At 51.4% G+C, this 11579-nt stretch overlaps 1 protein-coding gene across 1 annotated transcript; it reads left to right on the forward strand.

Annotated features, from left to right (window-relative positions):
- Window positions 1-277: 277 nt before the first annotated feature.
- Window positions 278-9051, forward strand: LOC128482649 (zinc finger protein 239-like). The gene is made up of 4 exons (XM_053458470.1): window positions 278-333; window positions 3420-3570; window positions 3925-3996; window positions 7282-9051. The coding sequence occupies exons 3-4, from the start codon at window positions 3969-3971 to the stop codon at window positions 8424-8426; spliced, it is 1173 nt and encodes a 390-aa protein (XP_053314445.1). The 5' UTR covers window positions 278-333; window positions 3420-3570; window positions 3925-3968; the 3' UTR covers window positions 8427-9051.
- Window positions 9052-11579: the final 2528 nt, after the last annotated feature.

The raw sequence follows: 11579 nt of genomic DNA on the forward strand, positions 1-11579 counted from the left end.
TAGTATAACAACAACATATTACAGAAAGCGGGACAAACCGACAGAGCTTCGTTAATAGGCACCAATAGGGTTAATAGGCACCAAGGAACGATGGGAGCTGTAGTTCTTTCTCGTGGCCTGTCAGTACAGGAAGCGCGCGCTTAGCTCCGCCCGCAGAGACTGCTGGGATATGTGGTTTTAGCGGCTCTCGCGGTGGAGGAGGAACCCCCGTGAGGACTACGTTTCCCAGGGATAGGGGGCCGCTCCCGGCATCCTCCGCGCACGAGCCCCACCCACTAGCGGGACTCTGACTGCGGCTGAGAGCGGGAGGGGCGGGCGTAAAGAGAGCGGCAGGTGAGAAGCACAGACGGCCACTGATTGACAGACTGACAGGTGCATTATGGGCGGGAAGATACACTGATTGACAGCCAGCGCATGGGGGTGAGAGAGTGAGAGTCAGTGCAGGGGGGGTGAGAGTCAGTGCAGGGGGGGGGTGAGAGTCAGTGCAGGGGGGGGTGAGAGTCAGTGCAGGGGGGGGGTGAGAGTCAGTGCAGGGGGGGGTGAGAGAGTGACAGTCAGTGCAGGGGGGGGGTGAGAGAGTGACAGTCAGTGCAGGGGGGGGGGGAGTGACAGTCAGTGCAGGGGGGGTGAGAGAGTGACAGTCAGTGCAGGGGGGGTGAGAGAGTGACAGTCAGTGCAGGGGGGGTGAGAGAGTGACAGTCAGTGCAGGGGGGGGGTGAGAGAGTGACAGCCAGTGCAGGGGGGGGGGTGAGAGAGTGACGGTCAGTGCAGAGGGGGGTGCGAGAGTGACAGTCAGTGCAGGGGGGTGCGAGAGTGACAGTCAGTGCAGGGGGGGTGAGAGAGTGACAGTCAGTGCAGGGGGGATAAGAGAGTGACGGTCAGTGCAGGGGGGGTTAGAGAGAGTGACAGTCAGTGCAGGGGGGGTGAGAGAGTGACAGTCAGTGCAGGGGTGTGTGAGAGAGTGACAGTCAGTGCAGGGGGTGTGTGAGAGAGTGACAGTCAGTGCAGGGGGGGTGAGAGAGTGACAGTCAGTGCAGAGGGGGGTGAGAGAGTGACAGTCAGTGCAGAGGGGGGTGAGAGAGTGACAGTCAGTGCAGGGGGGGTGAGAGAGTGACAGTCAGTGCAGGGGGTGTGTGAGAGAGTGACAGTCAGTGCAAGGGTGTGTGTGAGAGAGTGACAGTCAGTGCAGGGGGGGTGAGAGAGTGACAGTCAGTGCAGGGGGGGTGAGAGAGAGAGTGACAGTCAGTGCAGAGGGGGGTGAGAGAGTGACAGTCAGTGCAGAGGGGGGGTGAGAGAGGGACAGTCAGTGCAGAGGGGGGTGAGAGAGTGACAGTCAGTGCAGGGGGGGTGAGAGAGTGACAGTCAGTGCAGGGGGTGTGTGAGAGAGTGACAGTCAGTGCAAGGGTGTGTGTGAGAGAGTGACAGTCAGTGCAGGGGGGGTGAGAGAGTGACAGTCAGTGCAGGGGGGGTGAGAGAGAGAGTGACAGTCAGTGCAGAGGGGGGTGAGAGTGACAGTCAGTGCAGAGGGGGGGTGAGAGAGGGACAGTCAGTGCAGAGGGGGGTGAGAGAGTGACAGTCAGTGCAGGGGGGGTGAGAGAGTGACAGTCAGTGCAGGGGGTGTGTGAGAGAGTGACAGTCAGTGCAGGGGTGTGTGTGAGAGAGTGACAGTCAGTGCAGGGGGGGTGAGAGAGTGACAGTCAGTGCAGGGGGGGTGAGAGAGAGTGACAGTCAGTGCAGAGGGGGGGTGAGAGAGGGACAGTCAGTGCAGAGGGGGGTGAGAGAGTGACAGTCAGTGCAGGGGGGTGAGAGTCAGTGCAGGGGGTGGTGAGAGACCGACAGTTAGTGCGGAGGGGGTGAGAGACCGGCAGCTAGGAAGGGATGGCTGAGGGCCCCGGGGGCCAGGAGGGGGTGGCTGAGGGGCCCGGATGGGGTGGCTGAATTGCGTCAGGAGGTGGCTGTAAAGCGGCTCGGCCGACGACTTAAATGTTTGCATCAAATATTTTCCAGAAGCGTCCGTCGCGTCCATGAAGTCGAGGCGCTGTCGGCGGGTCGGCCCCCAATATCTGCCGGGTTTATGCACCCAAATAAAGCGTGAGAACGAGGCACCCGGTGGCTTCGGTGCATGCGCAGGATGTGTAACGGCTGGAGCGACGGGAATCCGGGCGTTGCGCGTGTTGCTTGCAGAAGGCTTATACATACTAATTACACGCGTGATAATCCCGCACACGCTCCCCCCTGCTGTCCACGCAATCCCTGCCCGCGGGGTTGGAGATGACCCATAATGCCCCTGGGCAGGGGTCGCATCTTGCATTAGAAGGGCGTACGGAGCGAGCGTTACGGCTGCCCACAGGATTCCGCTCTCCCACGCGCGGGGTGAAGACTCGGCGGTCTCTATACCCAAAGGGACTTCTGGATGCGTAGGGGAAGCCGCCGTTAGACCCGCCCCCCGCGCCGTTAGTCCCATTAGACCCGAGCGCCGCTAGACCCTTTCCGCGCGCCGTTAGACCCCCCCGCGCGCCGTTAGACCCGGCCCGCACCGTTAGACCCGCTCCTTGACCCGTTAGACCCGCTCTGCGCCGGGAGGTCCGATATGAGATGGCCGCGGCCTGTAAAACGCTGCAGTGTCCCCGCTTATGTCGCTTATGGTACAGACGCTGAAGTTCATGGTCCGTTCAGCGGTCTGCGCAATGGAAGCTTCCGGTTCACCGGCTCCGTGGCCCTTTTTAGCGCGTAGCAAAGTCTCCTCCGTTCTGTCCTTCAGACGAAGCCCCGTTCCCCTCGGCGCGTTGACCCTCAGACTCGATGTCGCCGGATATAAATACTGCGGGCGGAGGGTCGTTGGCCGCGATATGAGAGAACGTGAAGACCAACTAGAGATGAAGGGGTGAAATAACAGCCCCGTGTTTGGGTTTTGAGATCAATCACCCCGCATCTCAATGCAAAGGAAAGGCTGCCCACCAAAACTCAAGGAGGAAGCCATGAAGCGAAGCCAGCGGTCACTTTAAAGGACTGGCAGGGCTCAGTAGTCGGGGGTAAGAGGGCACCGGTCACCTGTATCTGCGTAACACCGGGTGGTATGGGATGTGGCGGGAAAGAAGCCGTTACCCAAAAACTATCGGGGGGGGGCGTAATCCCAGCTGCTACAAGGAGCCCACAGACGACGTCAAACTTGCCAAGAAGAATGGGGCAGAATCGCGCCGTGCCTGGGGTAATTCTTACACAAGCAGCATGCGTCCGATTCCTTCTGCTTAACGTTTTACTGATGCCCCAGGTGCCTCCCTCTACTGCCCCGTCTCTCTGTCCATTCTGGGTGTTTACCCCGCGGGGGTTTGTAAGGGGGCTGGAAGGGTGTGCTGGCGATCGATGTAACTCAAGAGGTTCTTGTCATTTATTTTTCTCTTCTCCGTCTGTCCATCCAGATGGAAGTTTGCCCGGCCTCCGTACAGAAGATCTTATAAGAGATGTTGCGGTGCTCAGGTTGCGCATGTCACGGCTCACGATTTATCTAGAATGAGATGTCTGTTATGACATCACGCCGGCTGCCCAGTCAGGAGATGAAAGTGAAATGAGGTAAGCAGATACCGAAACACTTGGAGTCCCCAGCTCACGCTGGCCCACACATCTTGTTCTACGGCCAGTTTAATGGAAAAAACCCCCAAAAATGATTAAACAGCCCTAAAATATCTCACCGGGGTCATCATTTTCTTTCATATAAAATAATCATGGATACGTCGGCCCAACCATCGTCCTCCTCCTGTACGAACCCGTAACCGTACTCGGCAGGAAGTTGTAGAGAGAGTGCTGCCGAGGGGGAGGTTCCTTGGTTCCTGTAACCTGTTTGGGGCAGCTCGCTGATAGCTGTGAGGTTCTGCCGGTGATCGGTGTATATGGTTAGGGTTAGCTGACGGTGTCATGTTCTTCTAGGTGATGTTTTAACGCCTTCTTGGGTCAAGAGGACCACTCTTAGCATGGAGGCTGGTGACGTTGTCTCATCCGGTGAGTGTACGAGAAATGAATGGCATAAAACATGCAGCGGGAAGCCTTGGGCCTGGATATGAAAGCTGGTGGAAGTCCTGGCCGCTTCGTTGCTGCTCCTTCGCCAACATTGGATCTCCAGGGTTTCCCCCCTCAGTAACTGCCTCACGAAGGCACGAGAGAGCGAGAGAGAGAGAGAGAGAGAGAGAGAGAGAGAGAGAGAGCGAGAGAGAGAGCGTCCAAACAATCCTGCAAGTCCTCAAACTAGGCAAGTTAATCAGCTGGAAGCTTGGTGACTCCAGGAGGCTGAAGTTTCTAACTTGGTCCACCTCCTGATGGCCAAAGCAGACCCCCGGCTTCTCAAGCAGTCCAGATATTATTATGTTTGGTCAGCACCAGCAGAGAACTTCATATCATGTCTGCATCATATCATGTCTGCATCGTATCATATCTGCATCATATCTGGATCATATCATATCTGCATCATATCATATCTGCGTCATATCATGTCTGCGTCATATCTGCATCATATATCATGTCTGCATCATATCGTGTCTGCTTCATATCATGTCTGCGTCATATCATATCATATCATATCTGCATCATATCATATCTACATCATATCATGTCTGCGTCATATCTGCATCATATATCATGTCTGCATCATATCGTATCTGCATCATATATCTGCGTCATATCATATCTGCATCATATCATGTCTGCATCATATCGTATCTGCATCATATCTGCATCATATCATATCTGCATCATATCTTGTCTGCATCATATCGTATCTGCATCATATCATATCTGCATCATATCATATCTGCGTCATATCATGTCTGCGTCATATCTGCATCATATATCATGTCTGCATCATATCGTATCTGCATCATATCGTGTCTGCTTCATATCATGTCTGCGTCATATCATATCATATCTGCATCATATATCTGCATCATATCATGTCTGCGTCATATCTGCATCATATATCATGTCTGCATCATATCGTATCTGCATCATATATCTGCGTCATATCATATCTGCATCATATCATGTCTGCATCATATCGTATCTGCATCATATCTGCATCATATCATATCTGCATCATATCTTGTCTGCATCATATCATGTCTGCATCATATCGTATCTGCATCATATCATATCTGCATCATATCATGTCTGCATCATATCGTATCTGCATCATATCATGTCTGCATCATATCATATCTGCATCATATCCGCATCATATCGTATCCGCATCATATCATATCTGCATCATATCATGTCTGCATCATATCATATCTGCATCATATCATGTCTGCATCATATCTTGTCTGCATCATATCGTATCTGCATCATATCGTATCTGCATCATATCATATCTGCATCATATCATGTCTGCATCATATCTTGTCTGCATCATATCGTATCTGCATCATATCATATCTGCATCATATCATGTCTGCATCATATCGTATCTGCATCATATCGTATCCGCATCATATCGTATCCGCATCATATCGTATCTGCATCATATCGTATCCGCATCATATCGTATCCGCATCATATCGTATCTGCATCATATCGTATCCGCATCATATCATATCTGCATCATATCATGTCTGCATCATATCGTATCTGCATCATATCGTATCCGCATCATATCGTATCCGCATCATATCATATCTGCATCATATCGTATCTTCACAAACTCTTTCATGGTATTTGAGTCCAAAGATGTCTATTGAGCATTGGTTGGTGGCTACCAATAACAATGTTTACGGTCTCAGTGAGTGCTCACTCTCTAGCCCGTTTCCACTTTAATTCATGTAACAGCTGAGTTTCATCTTTAAACCAACGGGGTTAAACAAATGTAACCCCCTGGATGCTCCGAGCAAGTCATGCGATAACATCCGGTTAGTGACAATCGACGTGCCAGGACCGTCATGGCTTGTGTGGGTTCTGTAAATGAGAAGAAAATGACAGCTAAACACGAGCAGCGCAAAAGGGTTAAAAACAGCCTCGGTTACAAAGGGTACAGGAAATAAAATCGGCCTTTGTCACGAAGGGGTTAAACCCCCTCTGCTGCTGCGGACTGTGCGGTTGGCAGACTTGGTGGGCTGAATGGGTCGCGGCTGATGCCAAATTCTGTGTTTTCTATGAAAAAAGGAGAAAATGTCCTTCCTGTGATATTTACCTGTAACGGCCAAGCGTTACGATCCGAGGCCTCTTTTTTGGGGTAAACGAGCCCGTCGGTGCCATACAGTTCTATGGCCAGCAATGCCCATCCGACAAACATTCGCTATTTCGGGGGGATCCCAGGGGAGCGGCGTCAATCCCGGGGTACAGATGGCAGATGGAGAGCTCATGGTCCGAGGATGCTTTGGTCCAAGAAGCGACGTGATCTGACCTCGGGACCCTGAGCGGAAACTTCCCCGGGAACGCCCCCCCGCGGTAGCCGGGCCAGAGTTCCAGAGCCGCGGCTGGTAAACCCGTTCCGAAAGAGTGGTAATAAAACCAGGGTTCCCAGACGAGCTCCCTCTCTCTCACCACCACCGAGTGTGGCCCACCACAAGCTTAATGTCACCCCAAAAGAGTGTGGTGGCGGGGCAATTGCGAGGAGATGGGTGAGGGAGGCGTCTAGAAAGCCGTGGGATTTATTTCACGAGTTACTGGAAATTCTCTCCATCCCCGCTGATCCGTGGAACGTTATAAGGAAATCGGTTTCGTGTTTATTTTTTTAATGTTCTTTATGATGTAAAAGGTTTTCTGTGCCGCTGATTACTGCGTCCCGGGAAGCTGCATGTCTTATTCTTTAGGGTCCCGCAGATTAAAATGAGATATCCAGAAGGTGTTGGAAAAATACCCCCTAAAAACTGAGGTTGTGGTCTTTGCACTTTTTGGCGCCTCAAACACGTAGATATCCTGTTTTCATTTGTTATATTTATTTATTATTTGTTTATTTATTTGCCGGTTTGGAGGCCAGTGAGCACTGAAGGAGGATGGATCGAGGAGTGTCCGGAAGGACCCCACATATGCTATTTTTGGGGTCAGGCAGTGATATTCTGCCATTGGTGTATCTCCTCTAGAAGTAAATAATTCATTTTGGGTTGAGCTTGATCTCAGCAGCTTTTTTGTGAGTGCGATTTCACCCCTCCCCCCATTGTGCGTTGGATTTCGGTTAGGTTTAGGATGGTGCCGTCTTGGGGCTGCAGCTATACACTAGGAAAGTATTATATATTATATCTTTTTTGGGTTTCCACGGATACTGGAATCAATTTGTCTGTTTTTTTTAATGTCTAGAAACGAAGCCCATTAACGGGAGAAAGGAAAGTACAGCAGAAAACGTGGCCAGCGGCATCCTGTGCAGAGCTCCAAAGCGGCGGAATCGCAGAACAAAGTGTGACCCCGTGAAGATGCCAAGAGCCCTGTCTATAGACATTCCCCTGTCCGGCAGAGCGTTGGGCAATCTGCCGATTTCTGGTCATCAGCGACAGAGCTTCCTTAATTCTGGCCTGTGCCTTGTGGGGTGTGACAGCGAGGAGAGTCCAGAATCCTCGCTCAGTATGTGCTCTACCTCGTATATCTGCATTGAGTGCGGACAGAGCTTCTCCTACGAGCTGGCGTATGTCGAGCATCAGAAGTTACATAGTCCCATGAGGCTGGAACCCGATGCTGTGATGGCGGCTGCGGGAAGCCAGGGCTCTGACGCCGTCAGGAAGTTACACACTTTGGAGCAAAAGAGGACAGGCCGAGAGTTTGTGTGCACGGAGTGTGGCAAGACCTTCATAGGCAAGTCTAATCTTATCGTTCACCAGCGAACACACACGGGAGAGAAGCCATACGGGTGCATTTTCTGCGGGAAGCATTTCGGGAGGAGCTCTGTTCTGAGAAAACACGAGCGGATCCACACCGGGGAGAAACCCTACACGTGTCCGTACTGCGGGAAGCGCTTCAGCCAGAACTCTGGTCTAAAGAACCACGAGCGAATCCACACAGGGGAGAAGCCATATGGCTGCGCCGAATGCGGAAGGCGGTTCAGCCAGAGCGCAGACCTCATGGTTCATTATCGAACGCACACGGGTGAGAAGCCCTTTATCTGTATCGAGTGTGGGAACAGCTTCATCCGCAGCTCGGACCTCGTCATACACCAAAGAACTCACTCCGGCATTAAGCCCTTCGCCTGCGCGGAGTGCGGAAAGAGCTTCAGCCAGAGGTCCCAAATCATAAGGCACAGAAGGACCCATACGGGCGAGAGACCATTCACCTGTGATGTGTGCAGAAAAAGCTTTATTCTTAGCTCAGAACTTAAGAAACATCACAGGGTCCACACAGGGGAGAAGCCCTATAAGTGTAAGGAGTGCGGTAAATCCTTCCGCCATTGCTCCAACATGAGCCGCCACCAAAAGATGCATGCAGACGGGGAGATCTTGGCGGTGTCTGTCTAGAACCAAATAATAGTAGCTTCCATTTATTTAGGATTCCCCTTGTCCTACAACAGGTCCACAAAGAGTCCAGTTCCCAGTTCCTGCTTAGAATTGGGGGAAATGTCAGGGCATGGAAGGGTTTTCTATCCATTGATCCTTCGTTGGCACTCGATTAGAAGTTTGTGTTTGTGTTGCTTAGTCCTAAACGCCACGTTCCCATGAAATGTCGTCCAGTCCAATGTAGACCAAGCGTCAGAACTTCTAGACTGCCTTGTAAATTGCACTAGAGATGGTGGACGTGACCACAGCACAATGTGTTCGTGGTGAGCCGTGAGCTGGGCCGGTGCAGGAAATGCTTTGCTGATTGTCCAAAGGAAGACATTATTCTCCGCATATGACAATCCACCTGGTGGCATCACATTGTATTCTCAAAGAGGATCTCGTGAAGTGTGAGCCCATCGGGCCAGGTCTACAAAAGCCTGGAACGTCCCCCTTTGCAGATAAACACTGTTCAACTTTAAAAAAACCCCAATCACTGCCACTAAGATTCCAGCTCCATCTCTTATTATTCACCTTATTTGTATCTGTTCTCATTGGACTTTGCTTTGTGTATTATGTTGCTTCTAGTAAACAAAGTACAAACTCATTTTCCTGCTCTATCTGGGCTTAGCGGTTAAAGTGGGGGTGAGATCCATACCAAGTGTCACCTGGGGAATGGGGTAAATTGATGAACAGCCCTAAAAGGACCCTCAAATCTTCCTGCGTTGCAGAACGTGAGACGCTCGGCAGAGTCTCCAATAGCGGGGTATGGATTTCAAGCCTCTGGCGTATCCAGTACATGGGTTTGCCTTCCAGCAGAGATAGGAGAGTACATACGTTCACAAAATCAGTCGCGTAAGTAGTCGGTCTTAGTGAAAATAACAACAGAAAGGGATAGCAGCTGGGAAACGTGTCAGGTAACTGAATCTGAGGTTCAGGAAGAACGGGAGAGGCTGCCGCCATGTTCTGTAGAAGGTTGTTGAAGTCTCTCGGTAGGCTGTTGAACTGTTGTCTGAGGTCCTGGAGTTAGTGATGAAGCTGTGACTGGTTACCCTGAAGATCTCGCGTAGACTTGTTTGTGAAACACGGTTATCATTACTGCTCGATGGTTGGAGCAAATCAATCATTTCCTGGCCCAGAGAAACTCTATACGGACTGTGATCCTGCACCCACACAGGGTACCAAACAGCACGGTCCTCTAGGGTATTAACGCCACATCTCAGATAATCAACCACGATTTATTTGTAGTCCACGTATGCAGATATATACAGGATTTCTTAGTACACAAATTCTCTACAAACAAAAGCCCTGCTCGTCTGAGCGCTTACTAACATATAACTCCCTCACTACTAAGGGTCTAAACTAAAACAAAACGTAATCCCACCAACCTTTTTGATGGGCTCTCTTGTGCAAAGCAAGCCCTGCTGCTTCCAAACAAAACTCTCTCTCTTCTGTCCAACAGGTCAGTCGGTGCAGCTCATTACACGCAGCTGACCGGTGCATTGGAGTCAGCTTAACCTCCCGGCCTGGATCCTGCGTCAGTCCGGGTGCATGGAAACTGCGGGGTGGAGCACCAGCCTGCCCCATGTCATATAAAACCCTCCAAAATCGCGGGGGAATGTATACCCCTTCCACAACAACACCCCGCACCTTGTTACAGGACTCACAATGAGGCCAATTTCCTGATTTAACCCAATTGCTAGCATTACTCCCGGGGACTGGAGGAAATGGGGTATAAGAAGTGAAAGAAAATCATGTGACTTGGTGGGAATATCAGAATGTCCTAAAGTCATAGAGACTGACTTGGCATCTGTCATCGCTCCAAAAACCACGTGGGCTGCGTGCGGGAGTTTCTTGGCTTGTGAGTGGACGCGGTATATGATTGTGAGAAAAAAAAGAGGTCCTGACATACAGCAGCAGGAGATCTCGCTGCCGTTACACTGGAGGTCAGGCTGTCTTTTGGCAGCCCGGTCTCCCCGCTGTCAGGAGGAGCCAGCATTGCGTTGTTCGTATGTAATGGCTGCTGGCTATAGGGGACAAAAACACAGCGCTAAGAACTATGCAGACTTTGGAACAGAGGTCGTTTCATTTCTCTCTCTGTTGCCATGTTCTGTTTTGTGATTGTGCCGTTTAATAACTGATTTGCCTGCTCACTCATGTTTCCTTTAAAAATGCTACATATATATTACCAATTCTCCAAGGGTACGCAAACTTTTGAGCGCAACTGTACTACACCAGATTTCCAGATTTTACAAGCTTGTGGGGACAAATGTTAACCCCTGCAATGCCACGAATGTTTTATACACAATTGTGGAATTGAAGGGGTTAACGCTGCACTGTCGCTCTCATGGAGCGATCAGGCAGCAGGGGGTGTTGGGGCTGCTCTCCACACTCATGGGGAGACCAAAGAACCCTCTCCCCCTGTCCCTGAAGCTGCCTCTGGCAGCTGGGAAGCAATTGCTGGTCTATAGACCAGCCATTGTAGGGGGAGTCTCTGATGCCTGCTGTAGGCTTCCATGCCTACAGGAATCATCACAGGGCTTGTGGGGGGGGGGGCTCGTTTTTGCTGTTGCTGGCCTGCCTGGGCTTCCAGGCAGACCACCAGCAGCAGAGCCCCGTACAAAACGGGAATTAACCCCTAAAATGCCGCGTTCACGGCATTGAAGGGGTTAACGCTGCCCTGTCGCTCTCCTGGAGCGATCAGGCAGCAGGGGGATGTTGTGTCAGGTCCCCACACTTGTGTGGGGACCCAATCAACACTGAACCCCCTTTCCTGAAACTGCCTGTGGCAGCTGAAAACGCTATTGCAGGTTTTCCTGCAATCGCGGTTTCAGCCTACAGGCTCACTCCGTGGGAGTGATCTCAGGCTCAGGGGCGGGCTCTGAGTGGCTGTGCTGTCTGCCCAGACTCCTTGGCAGACACAGCAGCAGCGCCCCCGCGTAGTGACGCGGGGGCATTTTTTTGTGGATGTAAGAGGCTGACCTGGCGCCTGGGATTTGTCGAGCCCTGGTCTAAGATGGCGGTCCAAGGGGTTATTCCAATCCGCCTGAGCGAAAGAAGCAGTTTGAGATCTAGCAAAACTTTGCAATTGTAGATACGCAAACCATGAAATGTGTACACGTCGAAGTCGTTCCC

The sequence above is a fragment of the Spea bombifrons genome, chromosome 3, assembly GCF_027358695.1.
Source record: "Spea bombifrons isolate aSpeBom1 chromosome 3, aSpeBom1.2.pri, whole genome shotgun sequence".
In the NCBI taxonomy this organism is placed as follows: Eukaryota; Metazoa; Chordata; class Amphibia; order Anura; family Pelobatidae; genus Spea; species Spea bombifrons.